Source organism: Canis lupus, chromosome 21 (genome assembly GCF_003254725.2).
Source record: "Canis lupus dingo isolate Sandy chromosome 21, ASM325472v2, whole genome shotgun sequence".
Classification (NCBI taxonomy): Eukaryota; Metazoa; Chordata; class Mammalia; order Carnivora; family Canidae; genus Canis; species Canis lupus.
The window spans coordinates 12,746,561-12,773,479 of record NC_064263.1 but is presented as its reverse complement, the minus strand read 5'-3'; the positions used below and the strand labels follow the sequence as shown (position 1 = coordinate 12,773,479).

General features: G+C 33.7%; 1 protein-coding gene across 1 annotated transcript in view; it reads left to right on the top strand.

The window, feature by feature from the left end:
• Positions 1-26,919, top strand: part of TMEM135 (transmembrane protein 135) — a 235,060-nt gene that overhangs the window by 33,668 nt on the left and 174,473 nt on the right. Inside the window, exon 4 of the mRNA XM_025419361.3 lies at positions 4,646-4,679. Coding sequence (XP_025275146.1) covers positions 4,646-4,679 — 34 coding nt within the window. The remainder of the gene's footprint in view (positions 1-4,645; positions 4,680-26,919) is intronic.

Sequence of the window (26,919 nt, the reverse complement as noted above, 5' to 3'; positions counted from 1 at the left end):
TATAGTGTAGTGATGCACATATACATGTATGTATAATGAACATATATAGATACAGAAGTATAAGTAGAGATCTAGCTATCTTCATACGTATGTCTTCATCTACACTGGTTTTACTTTCCTTCCTTCCTGCTGCTTTTTTTCTCCAACCCATCCATCCATCCATCCTTCCAACCATCCGTCTTTCCCAGTCTCCCTTTGCTCCTTTTACAGAATTAGGCATGCTGTGCCAGCTCGTTCCTGACACTTTGTAAGAGGGTAATTTACTTAAATCTTAATCATATCACTATGGGATTCTGAGAAAACTTTGAAGTTGTTTCCAGGGTTGCTTAAAAAATTTGTGCCACAAAGAACTGTGATCATAGTAACTCAGCAGGTAGCGTTGTAACATCTACTTTATCCTTAGGTGGGCTGTTAAGAACTAGTCTTCTCTTTCTTTTTCTAGGAAGTATTTTGTTTGTGGTTCAGAAAGTTGTTCTGATGGATTTTGTTTTGTAGAATTGCTATGGAATTTGCTTTGATATTTAGTATTAGTTTAGATAAGTTAAAATTGTGGGGTGCTCAAACATGGGCATGGATTTAAATATCAAAAATTGCATATTTATTCTAAGCATATTCATGGGTTGAATTGGTAAATTATACTGTTGTGTTTATGAAACTTCCAGGCAGATGTGACCAAAATGAATGAACTCTGATATGTGAATAAAATACCATGAATTTGGTTTTATAAGTTCTTGACATCTTCATGTTTCAGTATTTTGTTCTCATCACAGGAAAAAAATTTAAATTACCTCATAGTCTTCTGAAAAGTTTACTCTGTATTATCTGCTGTATATAATAGTTTATGATAGTAAACTCTTGCTCTTACTTTATCTGTTCCTGAACTTTAAGGCAGTAGTTTTATAGTGTTCTTAGACATTCTGGCAGATGAATATTTATTCCATTATGAAAGACTTTCTGAGATGATTAAATAGCATCTCTTAGTAAGCCATTACAGTTGATAGGAACTTCCACTTTTTCTTTAATTTGTAATCCCCCCTTTTCATAGAATACCAAAAACGTATATTTTTGTACAATATATATATTTATAAGAGAGAAAGAGGACGTGGGGGAGAAAGGGAGGGAGAAAGAATATATAAACATTTAGAATTTAAATATATAAACATTTAAGTTATACCATGCCTGCTATACTCTCTAATAACCTTAGTTATGAAATATGGTATATACAATATCATTCAACAGTTTCAGAATGTTAGCCAAAGAATATATCTACTAAGGTTTCCAGAAAAAGAAAAAGACCATTACTGTCCATCTAATCAGATACAATAATGTTGTTAGAAGATAATGAAATTTAGACTTTCAGCAGACTGTGAGGATACCTTTTAATCTCCCGAAGTGTCAGGAAAATTTAATAATTTTAATGTTTTCCTTTGGGAAGAATGATACTCTTATTACATAGAGTGCTTAAACAGTGGTTCTTACTACTTTTTAAAGTAGTACCCCTTGCTGTGCACACCCCCTTAAATTTTGCCTGCAAGTTGAAGAACTTCACCCCTTCTTGTATCCAAAAAAAAGGAAAAAGTGTATTTGCGATTCACTGAGCTCCACCCATCTCCCTATCCAGTGATTTCCAAAAGAACCCGAGTATTTGTGTATCATCATCTCCTGTGACCTTTAAAAAGTTATTCTTCTTGGCCCTAGTCCTTCTTAGTTTAGCCTGGGCCACCTTTTGTTCTTACTGGCACCTCTCCTTCCCCATCACTATTGTCATCTGGTGTCCAGGGAGAATTTATTCCACTAAGAAGGGAGCAACCTGTTTGTCTTCAGATCTTGGCTAGAATATAGTCAAATGATAAATAATAAAATGGCATTTGATTGAGTTACCGGTTTCTTGTGATACAGAACATATCTGGAGAAGTGGTAAACTAAATCAATATTCTGATATTCTGCACCTCCCAAATTGACATTAGAGCTGAAGTTGAAGACACCACACCAGGGAAACCTACAAAAAGAGTCTGCTGTATAATACAGCATATTGTGTTCTTCACAGATACTGTCTTTTAATTCGTGAGGCTATTAGTTCTGGGTTGGAATTCAGGTAAAGCTAGGAAAGAGGCGTTCTTCCTCATTATTTAAGAACAATAATTTGAAACTTGAGACCAGGATAGGTTGTAATTTAATAACAATACATCCTCTGCTTTTTCTCAGTAGTAAGAGTATGTCAGGGCTTTACTCATTCTTGAAGCGCAGAAGCCCGTTAGGTTACTGTATTAAACAAGTCATTGCAGAATTTAAAGGTAAGTTAGTAATAGACAGTTTTTCTGCCATAGAAGCAGTATTTTGGAAAGAACATGAAACTGACTCCTAACTCCTACTTGTCTTTGTGATATTTGTATTTGTAAGGAAACCACTTTTCTGTTTCTTGGTTTTTAGTAAAGGATAATAGTATCTACATTACACATCACAGGACTATTGAGGATAAAATCTGATTTCAAATATTTATAATACCTTGTAGATTGTTTTATGCAAATGTAAATAATCTAATCACATCTTTGTTGGCTAATAAATTGCTATCACTAATTTTCCCTCCTGTCTAATGGCTATCTTTTGTGATTATGTTTCTGTATGTCTCTAATATATTCCTTTTTATAGGGCTGGGTTCCTAGTAACACTTTGTCTAGTAATTCAATATTTATTTAATGCCTATTAGATACCAGATACTATTGGGGGTATGTGAAAATGTGAAGGTAAACAAAATAATCTTTGGTAGTTAAAGATAAACAGTTACATTATCAGGTAGATAATTTGTTGAATTTTAGAGATGGAAATAGATTAGTGGAACAAATACAGTAGTTCACTTCATAAGGAAATGTATCATTGGGTACTACCACTGAAATTGCAGAGACACTTTTGGTTTTGTAATTAAGTGTATTGTTTTCTTTCTTCATACCAGCTTTTGGTAAGAATAGGTATCACTTAAGAAGGATTTAACTTTCTTTGTATGTGTGACTCTTGGATACAGATATTACTCTAACTTTTCTATAACTTACTTAAAATAAGTACTATTAGAGCATTGATTTAGAATTTGGTAGGAATTAATAAGATCGGTAAAGATTAGTTAAGAACAATTTCAATTCATTTATACAAATCATAGACAAGAAAGCTAAAAGATCATCTTATTAGTGATTTTTAAAATCTTTTTTAGATGAGCAATAGAATTTTCTTGTTTTGCTGGGAACATTAGGACCTGCTGAGCAGGGTCATTGCCTGCGGGCTTTGGTTCCATGGGTTTGTCTAGACCTCCTTCCCCTCTTCAACCAGAGTAGGTCCAATGTTATGTTTATATGTTGGTGATAAATGTATGTTTTTTTCCTTTAATTGTTTTTTATGTTTAAAGATGTAAGTTAGGTAACCAGTCTTGTTCCCTCATTCTTATGACAAAATTAAATTACAGAGAATCAGAGAATTAAAGTTAAATGAAACCCTGATTTTCAAACTTTAGTTGTTCAGTTAAATCATACTGCCTCCATGTGGCTTTAATGATATTAGAAATTTATTAAGCCATTTTAAATAGTGAACAATCAAGATTATGTGTGACTGGATTTTGACTTCAAGATTTTATTGACAATGTTAATGTTAAGACTGTGGCATGCAATTTAAATGAACTTGATTTGATATTGGTACTTGTTTTATTTACAGTTTTTTTTAAGTACTAAAAATGTTCAATGTTGAAACTCCAAATAAGTTTTTATAATTTTCAGTTTATTTTGACTCTGCCCTTAAACTCTTAAAACATTAAAGACCTCTTTCCTAAAGAATGGGTTGTGCTTCATTCATGGTCTTACATGCAGTATAAGTTAAATAAAGTGATTACGGGCATAAAATTATCCTTTGAGTTTCTACCTTAATTCTCACTTAATAAGTTTGATTAATTTGCAATTTTTCTGTAAAGTGAATGTTTATTGAACTTTCATTTGTCCTTTGGCATTAGAAAATTCACTTAGTGCCTAACTTCTCACTTAACAATGAAATTACAACCAAGGTGATTTAGTATGATTTGTAAGGACATCTAATGAACTGTTGTGTTATGTGTGAAATAAATAGAAGACCTGATTTTTTTGCAATTAAATGTGCATTGTTTTGGCCTTGACATTTTGACAAGATGAATTCTTTAGATTTTTTAAATTAAATATAGAATTCTCTAGTGTAAATGTAGACCAATAGCAAATTATACTCCTCTTCCTCTGAATATATAACAATAAGAAAATAGTAATTTTTAAAGTAAAGCTATAATGGACACGTGACATTATAATATTCTCAAGTGTACAACATAATCATTCGTTAATGGTATATATTATGAAATGATCACTACAGTAATCTTAGTTAACAATTACAAGGCAATAGTAATTTTGCATGGTTTTAATTAATGACCACTAAATAGAATGTTTAATGACCACTGAACAGAATGACTTGTGGAATCTATTTAGATCCAGTTGTTAAGGTACTGAAAACTTAGTTCAGTGTAATCTGCCATTTTTCTCAACTACTCCTGATAATTGTTTTGATTTCTAAAAAAATGATAAAGTGATTAGTAAATCAAATTGATTATTAATCTCACTCTGTCTCTTTTTTTAAAAATTATTTGCAGGAGAGGGCTGCTCACAATTTATATGGCCAATTTGGTAAGTAATTCCTTTTTGTTGTTGTTGCTTTTGAAGTTTTCCTGTGGGCTTTTTTATCTTTCTTTTTAAAATCAAGTTCCCTTAAAAAAAAAAAAAAAAAAAAAGAAAGGAAAGCTACTTAAATTTCAGAATATCTTGTGTCTGTTTTGAAGGATAGTCTTAAATATTTAAAAGAACCTTGTTGCCATCTAGTTTATTCCTGTCGTATATAACTTAGTTCCATTTGTTTCAGGAGGAATAAGGGCACATTGCCTTGCTTCTATTGCCATTTCTTATAGGAAAATGATTTAAGGATGAGCTTTTGTGATGTCGTTATTCTTGAACATCAAAACAGCATTGATCCTATCTCCAAATACTGAGTATATTTAGTAACATATTAGCTGGGCTTCTAAATTACTAAGTTTATAGGAATGAAATCTATGGTAATATATAATGGTAAATATATAATATGGTAAATATATAATCAAGATTATATAATTATATAATTTTCAATTCCAAGTTCATTATTTAAAAATGTATTTATATGAAAATCTTTGAAAGTTGATAAGCAACATTAAAAAATTCAACTAAAAAAATTATTAGTCTTGAATTTTCTGACAAGGGAATAGAGTTCAGAATGCTACTTAGAGTGCTACTTATAGCAACTCATTTCAATTATAAAATATTTAATTTTTGCTCTGCTTTTAACCATATGTCCGTTACTGTGCTATCTGCTGATACATAAGATGGAGGTAGTACTTATACTTACAGAGTTTGCTGCTAGTGAAGAAGTCACAGTAGAAATAATAATGCTTGAAAGGGACTAGAATATAAATTATAGCATGCTGTGAGAATCATGATAGAGTATCAAACTATTCTGGGTGCTGCTCTTCGTTCTCATTTTTCAAAAAACTTAAAAATATTTCTGCATACTAGAATGGATTTGAGTTTTAATGTTTTTTTCTTTTCCCCTTTAACCATGCACATGCTTTTCTATACTACCATATGGTGTATACTTTAATATCCAAATACTATCTGTATTTATATGCTTATCTTTAAATTCTAAGTCAAGTTTCACAACCTTTTTTTGGTGTGTTGCCTGGTTAGATTAATTCCTGGAGAGATGATCTTTGACTTTGTTTGCTATAATCAATGTTGGAGATTGCCCTTAAAATATTGTATTTTTTAAGAATAAGCCTTTATTGAAGGAATCATATACATATCCAATGCAGCTGTAAGAAATAATAGAGGGATCTCATATACACTCTACTCAGTTTCCTCTAGCAGTAAGATCTTATAAAACTATAGTAGTAACAAAATTATGTTGATATTTACTGTAGTCAAGACGAAGAACCTTTCTTTCCTTTACAACAAGAATCAAAACTTAATTTTGATCTTTTATTAAGGATTTTTTAAAATCATTAACTGCAAAATTTTAATGAGATCAAAGGCCTTTTAAACATAGATTTTGACTATGTTGAAAGGAAAGTGAATTTGTACATAATATATTCTGGATACCAGTGGTAATCTAGTAAGCTTAATTCTCTTTATCTAAACAGAGCCTTTTATTTATACTATTACTATACAAGTACTTCTGTAATAGGAGAGTAGTTGGTGCAGAGTAGGTAAAGATTTAAATATTTTCAGAGAGACCGAGTTTAGTCTTAAGAAATAACTTCTGTAACTTGATTAGTATTGCTTACTAGACTAAGTTAAAATTGTTGGTTTATAGTATCAACAACAATATTTCTAAATGTTAGGAGGTTTTATTTCAAAATTATTTATTGTATTTAGGTATCGTATTTCTGATTTAGAAATTACAGAAAAGCAGAAAAAAGAAAGTAAAAAACATCTGTAATTTTACCATGTAGTCATTATTATCATTTTAGTGTTTCTTATTCCCTTCACTTTTCAGTGTACATACATAAAGACACAACATAGATGCAAATTCACACTACATTTTATATACCCTTGTTTAAAAATTGGGGACATATTCGTGACTATGCTGTCTAGTTTTTATTGCTCATGATATTAAAAATTATTTTTTGGAGGTTATGCTTCTACCTTTCTACTTCTTGTTATATCTTCGTAATTGTGGGTTGGTTTCATACATATACATATATACACACAGTCCCCCTCCCCCCCCCCCAAATGTTGGGAGACAATGAAATAAGAACTCTTTGATCAATAATAATGTCATCTTGTTATTTTTGGCTGTGATAGTTACCCATTTCTTAGTTATTTTGATCAGAAAATTTCAAAGGCATTAACATGCCTTTGAAAGGAGTTACAAGATAGAATATGCAGAACTGGTTTCATATTACCTTTATTATTTTTGTCTTTATTTTTATTAATAAATATTTGTTGCATGCACTGTGCTTTGCTAGGTATTGGGACACAAATGATAAACTATCATTCTGTCCTAGAAATGAATGTAATTGAGGGTACAGGTATCCTTAGATCTGGATTTAAAATAAAGAGGTAATTAATAGTCCAAGATAGTGCATTCATGTCCACTATGTGATAAGCCAATACAGTCCTTAGAACCTTAGGAAAGAGGGATCCCTGGGTGGCGCAGCAGTTTGGCGCCTGCCTTTGGCCCAGGGCGCGATCCTAGAGACCCGGGATCGAATCCCACGTCGGGCTCCCGGTGCATGGAGCCTGCTTCTCCCTCTGCCTGTGTCTCTGCCTCTCTCTCTCTCTCAGTGACTATCATAAATAAAAAAAAAAAAAAAAAAAGAAAAGCATTAAAAAAAAAAGAACCTTAGGAAAGAAAGTTAGCTTTGGGCAGAAGCAATCAGAAGGTTTCATAAATTACATGGGACTTGAACCTTGAAGCAAGGAGGGGACTCAGAGGTAGCTCCATCTTAGAGACATGTCACTGGTGACCACAGGACAAAATTCTTGCCTTTCCAAGAATTGGCAAGTTGGGGTCAAGGTTTACAAACAAACAAAAAAAAGGATAAGAACCATTGAACATCTACTGTGTTAGACACTGTGAGTGAAATTGTAGTCGTTAAAATAAGCAAGGCATATAATTTCTGCTTCTAGGGGACCTTCTACTTTACTGGGGAGAGAAGTATGTAAACCAATGGAAATAAACTTCATCTCTGTTTTTTTTTTACTGATAGTTGTCTCAAAACAGAAAACAGTATAGTGTTTGTACTATGCAATTCTGAGTATACATTTTGCTAGTTGTGTTTGTGTTAGAGTTGTTGGGAACAGGTGGAGAGCAACATACTCTAAATAAAGGGCAGCTCTATTAGTGCTTTTGTTATTATCAAAAGATCTTTTCTGGTCTCCCTTATAGTTACTCTTATTACTCATGATAATCTGTCAGTAAGCCCTGGCAAGTCTCAGTATTAGATCAGTGGTTTATAGCCTTAATGATTAACTAGCAGTTTTAATAATTATAAACTTAAGGCAATTGAACTACTACCTTTCTGGAAATGTTTTCTTGTTATGTGTTTGCTAGCATATTTTGGAAGGAAAAGTGTACAATTTAAAAAATAGTATAGGTTTTTAACTTTTTAGAATTAATAGAGAATTAGTTGTCAAAGGGCAAAATATATAAAAGGTATAGACAAAGTATAAAATGAGGAATTAAATGTTTTCTCTGGCTTCTGCCCACGATATGGCTCTGAAATGATGGGAATGTTTTCTTGGGGCTAATATACTAGAACCAATTACCTACAAGAATGCCAGCTGCTTAGATTCAACTTTGTCACAGTCTTATTGAAAAGAGAAGATACAAAATTTTGCATTGATATGATTTGCCTTTATTATGTTTGTTGTGGCAATGACAGGGTCCCAGTCTTTCAAAATTCATCATATTCTACTAGCAATTATTTAAAATGTGATGTTAAGTGTAGTTCATTTATGTTTAGTTTAATTAAAAGTCATTACATCTAAAAATCTATATAGGTTCCTTTGAAAACTTTTTTCAGCAATTTCATTTATGCAACCGAGCATTCAACAATGCATGTGTTTTAAAATCGTAAATATATATTTAGTAGGCCTGCTTCTAGCATTTGTGTTTTAATTTTAAACATGCAGTGTCTTTGATTAAAACATCTGTATTTGATTTTTTAAACATAAGGTTTGAAAATGTTGATTCATATGTTTTCTTATAAGGCCACTGCAATTTAATTATATTTAGCAGCTATTTAATACGTATCAGTACTGTGCTAGGCATATAAGAATACAAAAGAAATACGAAATGGATTGTAAACTAGTTGGAGAAATTTGACAGATGAACTTGAAAGAAATAAACTGAAAATATTTTATTCAAAAAACATTTATAAACACCCTTTCTCAAATTGCTCCTCTAAGCCTTCCCTCTGCAACATAGGACATCAACAATCCATCCAGTTCTCAGGCCAGAAACTTAGAGTTTTCTACTCTTTTCTTCTCTATACTCTTAGTTCAGCCCATTAGGAAATCTTATTCTACTTCTAAGGTATATTCTGGATCTTACAGTGACTTACTACCTCCATGATTTTAACCGTAGTCTGAGCCCTAACATTTCTTGCCTGAGCTACTTTAATAGCCTCACTGTTTTACATCTTTCTGCTCTTGTCTTCCTGTAGTCTGTCTTCCACATCAGTAGTCAGCCATTGGAAATACAGATTACAGCATGTTGATCTGCTTGAGACATGGAAAAACCTTCCCTTTCCACTATATACCAAATAAAATTCAAATGCCTTACCGTGGCTTCAAGTTCTGACTTCTACTTTTTCTTCTCATTCTTTCCACTGGCTTTTTTTCCTGTCTAACACTTGAAACTTGTTTTTTTATAGACTTAGCATTTTCTTTTCTTTTCTTTTCTTTTCTTTTCTTTTCTTTTCTTTTCTTTTCTTTTCTTTTCCTTTTCCTTTTCCTTTTCCTTTTCCTTTTCCTTTTCTTTCTTTTCTTTTCTTTCTTTTCTTTCCTTTTCTTTTCTTTTCTTTTCTTTTCTTTTCTTTTCTTTTCTTTTCTTTTCTTTTCTTTTCTTTCTTTTCTTTTCTTTTCTTTCTTTTCTTTTTTTAAAAGATTTTATTTATTTATTCATGAGAGACACAGAGAGAGGCAGAGACATAGGCAGACTCCCTGTGGGGAGCCCTATGCGGGACTGGATCACAAGGCCCTGGGATCACGACCTGAGCGAAAAGCAGATGCTCAACCACTGAGCCACCCAGGTGCCTCAGGATTTGATTTTCTTTTTGCTTGGAAATCTGTTTCCCCAAATTTCTTGGCTAGCATCTCCTTCTTATATAGTTGACTCATTGTCACCTGCTGAGAGAGCCCTTTCTTATTATCAGAGTTAAACAATTTACCCTTCTCTCTCTATTCTCTAACTCATAATCCTGTCTTTTGTCCTCTAACTGGTAATCCTTTTTTTTTTTTTGTGTGGCATTTATAAATACTGAAATTGTTTTGTTGTTTTTTTCCTCCTCACTGTGTGTAAGCTGCTTAAGGGCAAGGACAGGCTCTTACTTGTTCACTGACGTGTCTCTAGTACCTACAAATTGTGCTTATTAGCATATAGTATATGCTCAATAAATAATTTTTTTTTTTTTAGATTTATTTATTTATTCATTCAGAGAGAGCGAAGAGAGAGGCAGAGACACAGGCAGAGGGAGAAGCAGGCTCCATGCAGGAAGCCCGATGTGGGACTCGATCCTGGGTCTCCAGGATCACACCCCGGGCTGCAGGCAGCGCTAAACCGCTGTGCCACCTGGGCTGCCCTCAATAAATAATTATTGAATGAATGTATATTGGGAGCAAGTACTATTAAAAATGGCAAAGATGAAAGAGAATGATCTTTATATCTCTTCTTATTTTGTCCTTCCATTAGCCCTAAGACCCTCCTTTAAGCCAACCAAATGATCTCATTTTCCTACAGGAAATAAACCGAGGAGTAAGTGGATCTGTCCTTAGCTGAATTCCTGAACTAGTACATTCTTCTGTTGGAATCCTTCTTAGAAGTACCAGAATTAGGGGTGATACCTCTTCTGGTTCTGACTCTGATTCTTTGAATTAAATCGAGGAGTGTATTTCTGGTACCTACAATAACATTAGGCAACATTGAACTCTTACTTTAATTTGTAGAAGGTGAGATACTTTGTTATTTGAGAAGAGGTTCCTTATAGTTGCCATCACTTTCTTGGTTACAAAGGTAGAATAGAGGGGGATTTTCCTGGAGACTATAGCCAACCTTGTGAGCACAAAAAGGGGCATTATTAATGACGCTCTCTTATTTTCTTTTATTGGATAATTTAAAACTATATTTTCAAGATATATCTGTATTGTTGTATTTACTTGACACCATATTTTCAAAACCTATGTGTGTTGTTTTATGTACTTCCAATGCATTGCTTCTGACTGCTGCATGGTATGTCAGAATATTCATCCTCTATGTATGTTCTATAATAGTTTTTTGAAGATATAAATCATATACCATAAAATTTACCCCTTTAAACTTTACAATCCAATGATTTTTAGTATGTTCACGAAATGTGTATTTATGGTCACTATCTAATTTTAGAATATTTCAGACACTACATTTTACTTGTTCATTCTTCTAGCAGTGGATATCCACATTGCTTCCAACTCCTCAACATCTCAGTGTGGTGATGAACATCTTTGTACATGACTGTTTTGTGGATTTTTCTGGTTGTGCATGGATATAATTTAAGAATATGGATTTTTAGGTCATGTACTTCCTGATAAAGGGACAGAATGGCTTAGAATGTGAGAAATACCATTATTCTAGTAGTTCATTTGGAGGTAGAATTCTTGTTACTTTAGGAGAGAGCTTTGTCTTGTGCTTTTTTGTCTTATTTTTCTATTTGAGTACTTTGATTAATTATCTTAGGGATTTTACTGTTGGAGGTTGAACTTTGAAACTATTAGGGACTTTGCTATAAATGGCTGGGAGTACTACTTCAAGGTCACTTAGATCAAAAGAGAAAAGAGTGTATTTCTCTTTGGGTATACCTGTCATCATAACTAGTCTTCATACAGCTTTGTTTTTTATTTGCTTGGTAAACATAATATAAAATATATACGATAAAATTGAAAGAGACAAATGCAAAGGAAAACTAATAAAAATAAGTAAATAAATCTAAAAGGGACAAAGGAAACCAATATATAAGAAAGGAAAATGCAAAATACAAAAACAACCCGTATAATAATCATTTGGCTTTCACTGACCTGTGAAGGGGGATATAGCTCCTCTTTGCTACTGGGTAGGCATGGTTTTAGCTGACATCCCCAGGTTGGGGTAGGGGAGTGAAGGCCTAGTTATCAGCTGGTGGGGATGAAAGTTTTGGTGTTTGGTACTCTCTGACTGTACTTGGTATTGGTATTCTCTCACTTGATACTTGGTATTCTCTGACTCTTCCTTATTGGGCGGGGGTGGGGGTAGAGTACCTTGTTAAAGCTTTATGAAGGTGGTTATTTGGTCATTGCCGTTGGGCCACAGGATTTTGTTTTTGTTTTTTTTTTTTGTTTTCTTTTTTGTGGTGTTTGGTGGGAGTAGAGTGGTTAGTGTCCAAAAGTTTGTGTTTTGATAGGCTGCCCTTTTCTTGATTCTTTAGCAAGACAGAGTAGATTTTTTTTGTCTGTGCATGTTAGCATTTCTAGCTTGTCAGGCCTCTTCAGCTCCAAGAGTGAGATAATTAAGGCAAAAAGAAAATGTAGGTACTCACTACTATGTTATCCTTTGAATTGTAAGATCTATAGATGATCTGTTCTCTTCTTTTCAATTTTCAGTCTTTAATGTTTGTATCTAATGTCCAGGGTTTTTAGTTGTAATTAGTGGGAAGAATAAGGAAAAGGCATATACCTAATCTTTCCAGAAGCAGAAGTCCTTCTTCATATTTTTCTTTGGTAGTTAGAAATAATCAAGCACTTAAGAAAACAAGGCACCAAGATCAAGATCTGGCAGAAATAATAAACAACAAAACAGACCTGCAGAGACTATGTGTATTGGGATTATCTGAAAATGTTATAAAACTTGTGTTTACTATGTTTAAAATAAAAGATGATTTCTGATGCAGGCTCAATCGGAGTAACGGGGAACATATTTATTTACTCTTCTGCCTGAAACAACAAAAAAAGTGAAAAAAGAAACAACAGTTTCCAAAATATTGTACATTAAGCAGTGAAGAACAGTGACCCCTGAAGGATTGAAACCTGCAAGATGAGCCCTGTGATTGCTTTGGCTTACTACCTGGAAAGCATTTCTAGGCCATGAAGAAGGGATGTAAAACAGGCATAGCCTAACTGTGTCCCAGAGTTGACAAGATATAGCCAAGAGTCCAAGGAGACAAAGTGGCCACAGTTTGCAGGAGGAGAGGTGAGAGGTAGAGGGCTCCAGAGATATGCAGAGGATCCCAGCAAATAGGTGAGTTCTGATTGGTGCATGCATGTGAGGAATCTACTGAAGTTGGGGAAAAAACCAGCCAAACTCATTAGAGGGTAAAAGAAAATCCTCTGGAATCAGACAGGGCTAGAAATGGTTATTGTTCCCACCATTAAAGGTGGAGAATTTGATAATTTGCAAGGCATTGTGAAGAGTTAGAAGCATTAGAAGTCATTGAAGCATTAAAAGGATTTTACCTCAGGGTGGGGCAAAATTAGTCCTAGAGTAAATACTGCTCTGGGCCTGTCTACAACAATAACACCACCACCACCACCACCACCACAAACAAGACAAGAAAGAATCGGGCAGCCCCGGTGGCGCAGCGCTTTAGCGCCGCCTGCAGCCCAGGGCGTGATCCTGGAGACCCTGGATCGAGTCCCACGTTGGGCTCTCTGCATGGAGCCTGCTTCTCCCTCTGCCTGTGTCTCTGCCTCTCTCTCTCTCTGTGTCTCTATGAATAAATAAGTAAAATCTTAAAAAAAAAAAAAAAAGACAAGAAAGAATCTATTTCCAAATGACTGTATCCCAAAATAAATTTAAGGAAAATTATGGGAAAACAAAAATAGACAATAATTAAGGTAAAAACCACAATGTCTAGCATAAATGAAAAATTAGCAGGCATGATAAGAATTCGGGAAATGTCCAATAATGATGAGAGAAATCAGTAATTTGAAACCAACTCAGAAGTGATACCTATTGTACAATTAATAGACAAGGACATCAAAACACTAGTTATTATTATATTCCATATAATCAAGAGGCTAGGAGAAATACTGAACATGTTAAGCAGATATGGAAGATATAAAAAAAGATCCAAATTAAACTTCTAGAGATGAAAGCTGTAACATCTGAGATGAAAAATTCACAGAATAGGATTAATGGCATATCAGACCTTGCAGAAAAGATTAGTGAACCTGAAGGGATAGCAATAAAACTATCCAAAAGAAACACCAAGAGAAAGTAAGAAATATGAACAGAGTATTAGTGATTTAGTAGGACAATTTGAATTGGCCCAAAATGCATACAAAAGTCTCTGAAAGAGAGAGGGAGGGAAGGTCAGTAAAAGTATTTGGAGAAATAATGGATGAAAGTGTCTCGTATTTGATGAAAACTAAACCATCATATTCAAGAAGCCTAATGAAACTCAAGCATCTGGGAACAGGAAGGAAACTAATCATAGTCAGCTAACCCAGTGATAGAGAAAAATATTGAAAGCATCCAAAGAAAAGAGAAACATTTTATACGGAGGAACAGAGATGATGACAGCAAATCTCTCATTGGGAGATGTTGCTTAATTCTCTTCTGGTCAAGAAGTATTCAGGAAGATGGTAACATTTGGAAATCTAGGTCTTATATACACAAAGACATGAAGATCACTGGAAATGGTAACTACATGGGTGAATATAAAACATACTTTTCATATATATATATCTTTAAAAGTATAATTATAAAAATAACAACAATGTAGGTTGTCAGGGTTATAGCATATGCAAAAGTAAAGTATAGCAACAGTAGTGAAACATTCAAGAAGAAAGAATGAAAGTGCAATGTAAGATTTTTATGCTATTTGGGTTATAATAGTCCTAAACATTTATGTGCCTAATAAGAAGTATTCAAAATAAATAAAGCAGAAATTGACATGGACAGAACTGCTATGAGAAATACACAAATTCACAATTATATTTGGAGCTTAACAACATTCTTCTCTTAATAATTGATAGTGTCAAAAGAAAATTAAGGATATAGAAGCCTTAAATAACACTATTAACTAACTTGATGTAGTTGACATTTTTAGAATTCTCTATCCAACAACAGAATGCACATTATTTTCAAGGGCCATTGAGATTGACCGTATTCTAGACTACAGAACAAGTCTCCAAGGATTCAAGTTATACAATTTGTTGTTTGGCCACAGTGTAATTACATTTAAAACAGTAAAAGATACTAGAAAAATCTCCAAATATTTAGAAAGAAAGGTGCTTCAGAAGATATCAGAAGAGAAACTAGAAAGTATTTTAATCTGAACAAAAAAGCAAGCAACATATCAAAATTTGTAGCATATATTTACTGCCTCCTAAGAGGGAATTTATAGCACTAAATGTTTATAAAAAGAGGAAAGGTCTTAAATAATTGACTTCAGTTTGTATTTTAAGAAACTAGAAAAGGAAGAGTAGTTAAGCCCAAAGAAAGCAGGAGTAAGGGAATAATAAATTAGTGTGGAAATAAGTTTTTCTATGAAAACCAAAGAAAAAACTAAATACACCCAAAGCCAGTTCTTTGAAAAATGAATAAAATTGATAAATCTCTAGCCAGACTGATCAGAAAAAGAAGAGAGAGTATACAAATTACTAATACCAGGAATGAGAGAAGTGATATCAACATACAGTATATAGGTATTAAAAGTTCACTACTATTGATAATTTGAGCAAGTTTAAGTCCATATATTTTATTTGACAACTTAGATGAAATGGTTACATTTCTTGAAAGATACAAACCATAAGAATTCACTCAAGAAGAAATAGATAACATGATCATCCATTTATTAAAGAAATTGGATTTGTAGTTAGAAACCATTTCCCAAAGAAAATGCTAGGCCTTGATAGCTTTGCTGGTGAGGTCTACTAAAATATTTAAAGGAGAAATAATGCCAGTTTTACTCAAACTGAAACTCCCTAGCCTTGACTCCTATGTAGCACCATCACTTGTGCTGGAACAGTGCTACTTTGGGAACACTTGGCATTCTTCAAACACCCTCAGACACCATTCTGATGTGGGAGTAAAAACAGAGCACTGAAATAGGGTTGAATGGGACTCCAGGTATCAGAAAGTTGAAGAGAAGTGATTACCTCCATAATCATTCAACATAATTATGTTGAGGCCAACATATTTAATTCTTTTTGAGTTGAAGTATAGTTGACATATAATGCTAAATTATTTTCAAGTGTACAACATAGTGATTTAACATTATGAAATGCTCACTATGATTAATTATATTACAGTATTATTGACTATATTCCCTATGCTGTTTTTTTTTTTTCATCCCTGTGACTTACTTATTTTATAACTGGAATTTTGTAACTCTTAATTTTTCACCTATTTTGCCTATCCTTTCCCTTAGGCAACAATCAATTTGTTCTCTATAAGTCTGCGTCTCTTTTTGTTGTTTGTTCATTTGTTTTGATTTTGAGAGTCTGCATGTAAGTGAAATATGGTTCTTATCTTTTTCTGTCTGGCTTATTTCACTTAGCATAATCCTCTAGATGCATCCATATTGACACAAATGGCAAGATTTCATTCGTTTTTTTATGGCTTGAGTAATATTCCATTGTGTATGTATTCCACGCCTTCTTTATCCACTTAATCTATCAGTGAACACTTTAGTTGCTTCCATATCATGGCTGTTGTAAATAACATTGCAATAGACAGAGGTGCATGTATCTTTTCAAATTAGTATTTTCATTTTCTTCTAGGAAATACTCAGAAGTGGGATTAATGGATTATATGGTGTTTCTGTTTTTAGTTTCTTGAAGACCTCCATACTGTTTTTCAGGGTGGCTACATTGATTTACTTTCTTACTAACAGTACACAGGGGTTTTCTTTTCTCTATATCATTGCTGACACTTGCTACTTATCTTTTTGATTTGAGTCATTCTGACTAATATGAGGTGAGATCTTATTGTGGTTATGATTTGCATTTCTCTAATGATTAGAGATGTTGAGCATCTTTCATGTGTCTCATGGCCATTGGTATGTCTTCTTTGGAGAAATGCCTATTCAGGTCCTCTGCACATTTTAAAACTAGATTATTATTGTTATTTTTTGGTGTTGAGTTATGTGAGTTCTTTATATGTGTTGGGTGTTAACCCCTTTTGGATATATTATTAGCAGATATCTTCTATTCAGTAGGATGCCTTTTCATTTTGTTAATGGTTTCCTTCACTGTGCAAAAGCTTTTTATTTTGGTATAATCCCAGTTGTTTATTTTGCTTTTGTGCCCTTTGGCTGAGTAAACAGATCAGAAAAATATTCCGAAGGTTGGTGTCCAAGAGATTATTGCCTATGTTTTCTTTTAGGGATTTTATGGCTTTGGGTCTTACTTTTAGGGTTTTATTCCGTTTGAGTTTATTTTTGTGTATAAGGAAATGGTCCCGTTTCATTCTTTTGCATGTAGCTTTTCAATTTTCCCAACACTGTTTATGGAAGATACTGTCTTTTCCCCATTATATATTCTTGCCTCCTTTGTCATGGATTAATTCACCATATATGTGTGAGTTTCTTGGCTCTCAGTTCTCTTCTGTTGATCTATGTGTCTTCTTTTGTGCCAGTACCATACTGTTGTGATTACTCTAGGTTTGTAGTATATCTTGAAACCTAGGATTGTGATAACTCCTGCTTTGAATAAATAATCTTGAGATCTCAAGATTGCTTTGGCTTTTTGGGTCTTTTTTGGTTCCATACAGATTTTAGGATTTTTCATTCTAGTTATGTGAAAAATACTATTTGTATTTTGATAAGGGTTGCATTGGATCTGTGGGTTGCTTTGGGTAGTATAGACATTGTAATAGTATTAATTTTTCCAGTCCAGTCCAGTCCATGGTATATTTTTTCATTTATTTGTCTTGCCTTTACTTTCTTTCATCAGTGTTATATAGTTTTCAGAATAAATTTATTCGTAGGTATGTCATTCTCTTTGATCAGTCATAAGTGAGATTCTTTTCTTTATTTCTCTGCTATGTATAAACTGTACATCTGATTACTAGGAGTATATATTCAAATATATATATAAGGAACTCATACAACCAAATATAAAAAAATGTGATTAAAATTTGGCAGAGGACTTAAAAAGACATCATTCCAAGGAGGACATATAGTGGCCAACAGGTACCTAAAATAATGCTCAACATCCCTAATTGTGAGGGGAATGAAAATCAAAACCAGAGTTAGATATTACTTCCTGCCTGTTAGAATGGCCATTATCAAAAAGAAAAGAGATAAATGTTGTTGATGATGCGGAGAAAAGGGAACAGTTGTGCATTATTGGAAGGAATGTAAATTGGTACAACCACTGTGAAAAACAGTATGGTTGTTCCTCAAAAAATTAAAAACAGAGCTACCAAATGATCCAGCAATTGTACTTATATATACTTATATATCTGAAGGAAATGAAATAATTATCTTTAAGGTATTCATGTTCATTGCTCCTATGTTCAGTGCAGCATTATTGGCCAAAGCCATGATGTTTAAAGAATTTGTGTCTCTCAATGAATGAATGGATAAAGAAAATGTGTGGTGATAGACACACACACACACACACACACACACAGGAATAATATTTGGTTGTAAAAGAAGGAAATCCTGAAATTTGGAATAACTGGGTCGGATATTGAGGGTGTTATTTAGTGAAATAAGTAGAATAAACAAAGATGAATACTACACGATTTCCCTTATATGTGGAAACTAAAAAAAGCAGATGATATATAGAGACAGAATACAGTGGTGGTTGCCATGAGCTGGGTTGGAGGTAGAGGAAATAAAGAGATGCTGGTCAGTGAGTACAAATTAGTAAATTCTGAGGATTTAGTGTATAGCATTGTGATTATAATTGACAATATTGTATTCTATACTTTAAAGTTGCCAAGAAAATATAAAATATAAAATATAAAATATTCTCACCATTAAGGAAAAGTTAATCATGTTAGGTGATGGAGATTTTAACTAATGTTATTGTGGTAGTCATTTTGCAACATATACATGTATGAAGTTATCACATTGTACACCTTAAACTTAAAAAATATTGTATTTCTATTATATCTCAATAAAACTGGATGAAAAATAAATTTATCAGCATATTATGTAGATTTCTGCTGATAATCTACTTGAATACTAGATAAATAGGTAAAATATATTTTGAGTTGCTAGTGGAACAGCACTAGAAGTATTCACTTTTATGTCATCTTTCTTACTTTGCCTGTTTTTCTCTCCCTCTTCTTCTTCTTTTTTTTTTTTTTTCTCTCCCTCTTCTTGATTTTGTTTTTATTTTTACTCATGTGTGCATGCTTATGGGTAGGGAGTTAACAGTATCAATGTCACTACTGTTAGTATAATATAAAATATTTACTAATCTCTGTTAGATTAACATTTCATTTTCCTTGGCAGTCTCCAGATGATGTCCTCTGTTACAAGCATTTGACAGTTTGATCCGAGGTCAATACAAATCACTGGAAAACGAAATTGCAGGTCTTTAAAATATACGGCATTTCATGAAGCCCCTTATAGTTAATATTTATGAAAAAATGAATCACTAGGTGTGGACCTGTCAGCTGACAGCTGAAGAAAGTTTTGAAATTTATTTTTTTAAGTTCCAGTCCCGAATTAGACTATTTCCTCTGAAATGTTTGTCCTTGTTATAAGTTGACCAAAATTCTCTTTGTGAGTTTTTGGTTTTAATTACTCCTAGATAATATGGGCCTTCCAATGTCCTTTTAAAAATTTTTAAATTTGGGGCACCTGGGTGGCTCAGTGGTTGAGCATCTGCCTTTGGCTCAGGTCGTGATCCTGGGCCATATTCTACTTAGAATATGGTTTAGGAGCCCAAGGATAGAAAATGAAATCAACATTCTGCCAGCCATTATATTAGACTGAGTCCACAGGACTGAGATTACTTTTTGATTAGTTTCTTCCAAGTGTCAATGAGTTGTAGTTTATACTGATAAGAATGAATTATATGTGAATTTTATATTATGTGTGAGCCATTGCAACTTAGGCTGTTTTTTTTTTTTTTTTTTAGGCTGTTTTTATATGTGTTACAGACTACTGTAAATAAGAAGGGTAAAAGAAACCATAATGAGGCTGATCATGAACTGAGGGACATATCTTTGTAGGGCCTGGAAGTAACTGTACAGATTAGTTAACCAAGAGTGTGCAGTTCTTGTAATGGCGTATTTCTTTTACAATAGAGACTTTGGCATACTAGCTAGTCCTGCACATAGCTAGGAAAACAAGTTTAGGCTAGAACACCGTATTCCAGAAAATCCATGCATCACCTTTATTATCTTTGCTCCCAAACAAAAGCAATATATGCAAGGAATTTTGAAGAAATGTGGAATCTTGAGCTCTGTAAGAGAAACTCTGGCAACTAATTTGTTAAAAAAAAAGTGGGGGGGTGGGATCCCTGGGTGGCTCAGCGGTTTAGTGCCTGCCTTTGGCCCAGAGTGCAATCCTGGAGTCCTGGGATCGAGTCCCCTATCAGGCTCCTGGCATGGAGCCTGCTTCTCCGTCCCCCTGTGTCTCTGCCTCTCTCTCTCTCTCTCTCTCTCTCTCTCTCTCTGTCTATCATAAATAAATAAATAAATCTTAAAAAAAAGGGGGGGACTGATTAAAAACTTAATGAAATAATTTATATTATAGTTTAAAATATGTATTAAAGATATTAATTTTAAGAATTTTTTTAAGCCAGATTAAGAATGCAGTGTCTATTATTTTGTTTAAAATGATTCATAGTAATGATCAAAGCCTGTGACATTTTATTAATATTCTTTCAAAAACTTTTTAAAACAAATTTATGTATGCGTATATGTTTTACATATTTATATATTTATTTTTATTGAAGTATAGTTGATACACAATGTTAGTTTTGTCTGTACCAAGATCGTGATTCTGTAAGTCTATATATATAGATTGTGCTATTCCAACCACAGATATAGCTACCATCTGTCACCATACAACGAACGCTATAACAATAACATTGACTATGTTCCCTATGCTGTGCCTTTCATCCCCATTACTTATTCTTTCCATAACTTGAAGCCTATATCTCCTATTCCCTTTCACCCATTTTGCCCATCCTCCCTTACTTGTGGTGGCCAGCACTTTGTTCTCTGTATCTGTGGGTCTGGTTCTGCTTTTGGTTTGTTTATTCATTTGTTTTGTTTTTTAGATACCACATAGAAGTGAAATCATATGGTATTTGTCCTCTCCGACTTAAACCTTCTTAATAATTCTAGGTCTTTAGTTTATAAATTTCTTTTTCTTTGCATTGGAAACGACGTTAGTGACTTTACTCTTTGTAGATTTCTGTCTCCATATTTTTTAAGGTAAATTAAAGTGATTTTATTTGTCTTGAGAACTGTAGTTTATCCCTTCCTTGCCTCATGCCAGTCCTTCTTTATTTCAGTAAACACTTCTATAGTCACCTTCACTTTTATACTTATGCAACTGAACTCTATTTACATAGAATTTACTACCTTTGAGGTCTATAAATTGTGTAATTTAATAGCTTAGTTGGCATTGACTTTTCTATTAAGTTTTTACATTTAGCTGATATTAAGGTAGATAGTTAAATTTACAAATACTTACTCTTGAGTAGAATACTCATGATTCAGTTTTTTGGGGGGTACTGTTTATAATTTTACTTTCTAAAACAGGTTTTCTGTACATAGCAATTTTAGTTTAATGTCACAAATGAAAAGGAGAAGTCGAGTCTGTAATATTTAAATTTATCATTGGGCTGGTCATTTTGGAATTGCAGTCTGAGAAGATCTTTGGGAAACTTGTGGCACAGTCTTAGAAATTCATTAAAAATCAAATCGATTTATGTAGAATTTAGCTTAACACATCAAAATAAATAAAATCATATCAATCTATTTACTTTTCATTTATCTTAGGACATAGATTAAAGATAATTTTAGTTCTTTAGCAAGTCTGAAGATTAAAAATAGGTTTATAAAATGACTTTTCAATTTTTATTCTTGCAGAAGATCAACCAAGATCCATTTTGTTATTGTTTTATAGCTTTGACCCACTTCTGGCCAATGATATATATATGATGGTAGCTGTGAATTTATGTGCTACAACTGCATGTATTGACATAGTTTACAGTGTAAAACTACATATTTCTAAATTTAGAATTGGCATAATTCATCTGGATAATTATTAGCCTTTATAAGCATACTTTTATTGTGCTTTAAGTCAGAAAACAGCTATTTTGAAAGCCTAAGCTTTTTTAACATATGGCTTCAATTTGCATTTTAATCAGAATATGGAAGTCATTACTCTGACATCTGAAACTGAGGTAGCAATAAAAAATTATCACTAACAGGACAGCAGACACAATTTATTTTGTGTTTATTACTGGGTGGCCTTTTTGAAACTTTCACGAACTAATTGATTCCAGATATTAGAAAATTATCATTAAACTATGACATTTATTTTGGATGCATTTAAGTTGAACTGTCTTAATAAGATTGATATAAATTAATGATTTGTATCTATTAATATTTATAGTATATGTGCACAAACACACATATTCACATATATTCATATGTATGTGTATGAAGTATAGACCAAGAACCAAAATGATTCATTTGAAAAATGCTAAATGGCTTAATTATATTTAATATGTCGGAAGTGGGAATGTTCATGAAAAAGAATTTCAGGTTTTATTCTAAGTATTTTCCAGTCTTATTGTGGGGATATATTATTTTTATAATACAATAGTTTGCAACATGAGATGATATTTAATTAATCTCTAAATTTTATTTTAAAATATGCAATCATAATTGTTTAAAACACTGTTAAAAATTATTGAAACTAACTTCTTAATGGAGAACATACTTAAATGTACAATGTTCTGTGGTTTAGAATGTTATCTTTCATCTTAAAATTTTAAGATAATCTTTACACTTAGCAAATATATTTTAACTTCTAATATATTCCATATGTTGGGTGAAGTGTTGGGGAAAACAATGACTAATAAAACATAGTTCTTGTCCTTGAGAAACTCGAGGTATAATGAAGTGGAAGCCTGGCAAATAGATAACCTTACAGTATGATATGCTAAATATTATGTTAGTGATGTGGAGAAAAGACAAAACAGTTTGCCAGGAAATGTAAGGAAGGGTTTTATGGAGGAGGCTGCATTGAAGGATAAGTGTGAATTTTCCAGGTAGATAAGCAAGGCAAAGGGAATTCTCAGCTGAAGGGGCATTGTGTGCATAAAAATGAAGGTTTAAATTGGGCTAGTATATTTAGTCATTGTTTGTTAAAATGTTCATTCAACCTAATATTTATTGTGTACTTATGTACAGGCACCGTGTTGAGTGCTGTGTATATCATAGTGCTTCTATTATAAAATTCAGTTTAGTGTGGAAGGAGAATAAACAAGTAATTAAAATCATGATGCATATTATAAAGAGGGAGGCGTAGGGTGTTATAGGTGTATATATAACAATGTTAAATATAGGAGAAGCATTTGGAATACTGAGGAGTGGTATAAAATGGGACTGAATGGGAGTTAGAGTCTAATTTTGAAGAATGTTATATACTAAGCATAGGAGTATATGTAATATCTTATTAAACATTAACTAGAAATTTCACAGCATGATCAAACTTTGTATTTTATGTCATTCTGAATTCTTTTATGGATGGCATGTACTAGGGATAGATGGCCAGTTGAGAGATTTTTAAAACATTTAGTCAAAAAGAGTTTTAATTGCTTAGAATTAGCATTTAGACTGGAAAGAGAAGACTAGGGTGTCAGTCTGTATCTGAGTTTTTAAATCATTTTTCCAATTCCATTTGATACTATTTTCAGGAGACCTCTACTGAATGTTTTCTGCCTATCTTGTGATGTATAATAAAGCAAATTGAGTCTTATTTCACATCCTTCCACCATACTTAGCTTCTCCATAACAACTAATGTCTTTTAACTTATTTTACAAAATAGCACATATCAGACTATTCTGGACTAGCACCTTGGTGTTTTGCTAGTCTTTTGCCAAGTCCTGGTTTATATTAAAACTTTAAACCCTTTTTGTACGATAAAAATCCCTGGGTCTTTTGTTTGTTCATTTAGGTTCTTCTTCTTCTTCTTCTTCTTCTTTTTTTTTTTTAAGATCATATTTATTAATGAGAGAGAGAGAAAGAGAGAGAGAGAGAGAGGCAGAGACACAGGCAGAGGGGAGACGCAGGCTCCATGCAGGGAGCCTGACGTGGGACTCGATCCCGGGTCAGGGAGCCTGAGGTGGGACTCTATCCCGGGTCTCCATGATCAGGCCCTGGGCCAAAAGTGGTGCTAAACCGCTGAGCCACCTGGGCTGCCCTTCACTTAGGTTTTCAGTCTATCCAGCTACTTACTTACTTAGTCATCTTTTACTGGTACACATTTGTTTTAGAACTTTACTACTTGTGTCTCAGGCATTAATGCTTATGGTCAGGGATTGGCAAACTTTGCATATGGAGCCAGAGAGTAAATATTTCTGACTTTCTGGGCCATATGGTCTCTGTGGTAACTGTTCAGCTTTGTCAATATAGGACAAAAGCACCCATAGGCAATATGTAAACCAATGTGTGTGGTGGTGCTCTAATAAAAGTTACTTAAGGACACTGAAATTTGAATTTTTACAATTTTTGCATGTCAGGAAATACTATTGATGAGAAAACCCCCTATTTTAATTAGTTTCCTTGGACTGCTATAACAAATTACCACAAACTGGGTGGCTTAAGACAATAGTTTTCACGCAGTTCTGGAGACTAGAAACTTGAAATTAAGGTGTTGGAAAACTCTGAAGTCTTTAGGGAAGAATCTTTCCTTATCTCTTCCAGCTTCAGGTCGTTCCTGGTAATTCTTGTCACACCTTAGTTTAACAGACATTTCAGTTGCTTCTATTGTCAAATGGCTTTCATCCCTGTATGTGTGTTTCTGTTTCCAAATCTCTGTTTTCTTTCTCTTACCACTAGGCACTGGATTTTGGGCTCACCCTAATCCAGTTTGACTTTGCTTTGATTACATCTGTAATGGCCTTTTCTCAAAATATGGTTGCATTCACAAGTATCAATGCTTATGATTTCAACATACATTTTTGTGGGACAATAATCAACTCATGTCTCTGTTTAAAAATATAAAAAACTTTCTTAGGTTGTGGGCCATACAAAACAGGTGGTATGGTGGATTTGCCCCCTGGCTATATTTGTTAACCTCTGCTCTAGCCAGGGTTGGCTTTTCATTTATGCTCTGGTTAAAGATTTTATTCTTACTGGGAAACAAGGTGAAGATTAACATTTATTGAGCTCCTACTACCTCCCAGACATTTTGCTGAGTGTTTTGACATCTTTTATCTTGTTTAATCTTCAGACAATCCTGTAAGGCAAATGTTATTCTTATCAACAGCAGGACAGGAAATGGACTGAGAACATTGTTAAATTACTTGTTCAAGCTCACAACACATAGGTAGCAAATAGTCTGGGATTTGAATCTGCATCTGAAAGTGAGTGACACTAATACTTTTTCTCTTCCTACTGTATCACTATAGTTCATATGCATGCAGTGACTTCATACTACTCCTTGGAATTGATCCCAAACCCGTAATCTCCTTTAGCCCTTCACTAGGATGGTTGCACATTCACAGTGTTTCGTATATATCTATTATATTTGCTTTGGTCTTACATAACCGAAAACAATTCAGTTAGTTAAAGACAAAAATAGGGGTTCAGGGAAGGACATGGAGATTGCTCACAGAATTGAGGGAAGTACTAAACAATCAAGTCTCACGGCAGCTACAGAGAACTCAGCGGTAGGCCCTTTATAAAATATGACACTATAAAGTCAAATGAATCACTGTATAGTGATTCAGCTCTACTGTCCCTACCTCTCCCGTTTGTCCTTCATCTTTACCTAGAAATTACAAATCCTTTTGGGGTGAATCTGACCGGCCTAGTTTGGGTATAGTATATCTGATCCTGGATCAAATGACCATAACAGGATGGGGGAGTTTGTCAGTTTTGTCAATGACATCTTTTGTATTGTACACATTCATGGGGCTTTTTCGAGGGATAGAGAGTCAAATAGAATAATCCCCATGTAATACATGTTATATGTCATTGTTACTTCTAGATTATGTATCCAAGACAGTGACACATCTCAATTTAGAAATCTTTCCTCTAGAGCAGGTTGTATTCTCCTGTGTTCTCCTATGGAATTTAGTTTGTGATTCTGAAGTAGCAGTGTCTTTTCCTTGCATGTTCCCTCCTTCTCTGCCTTCTTTCTTCTTCCTTCCTTTCTCTTTTCCTCTTCTGCTTCTCTTCTCTATTTTTCCCCCTGGTAAGCTCTTCCAGAGCTGAGATTTTCTTTTAGTCACAGTTGTATTCTAATGAGCCAGATCTTGAGATAGTCTTTTGAAAGAATCTTCAGGGAGAGTGAACAGGAAGTAAGTAGGTCCCTGGATGGGAGTAACTGTGGTACATTTGATTTGTAGCCCAGATGACTGTTATGGCTGGACGAGGTGGTGTGAGCCAAGTTGGAAAAGTAGGCAAAGCACAGTCCAATTTTAGGGCCTGGTTGGCCACATTTTATGTTTCATAGAAAGCCATCGAAGACTTCTCAGGAAAAGAGTGATCTGATGATTTGCCTTTTCCAACAGTTATGCTAGCTGATTTGGGAAGAAATAATTGTAGCAGAGATGGACAACAGTATTGGAAGACTTGGGGCCAGCTCTCAGGCTGTCACAGCAGATTTTAAGCTAACTTGTTTTACTTTTTTACCAAAGTAAAATTTGTAATAAGCATATGGAACATATACCTCTGTGTTGTTCTCACCCACCCTGTCTCCTATATTGACTGTTTTCAACAATGATATGAAGAAATGGTATGCATGGAGATCTGCTGTGAGGCACACTCCTAGAACTTTTTACTTGTTCTAGAGAAAATATTCTGGTTATCTCTTTAAAAAACATAACTTTCCTTGACTTGCATCCTGAAATGCTTTCTCTGAGTGGAAGACAAAGGGGTGAATTATAGCTAGCATGACATTAATTACCCATAATCTTGGGAATATCCATGGGAATGTTAAGTCAGCCATC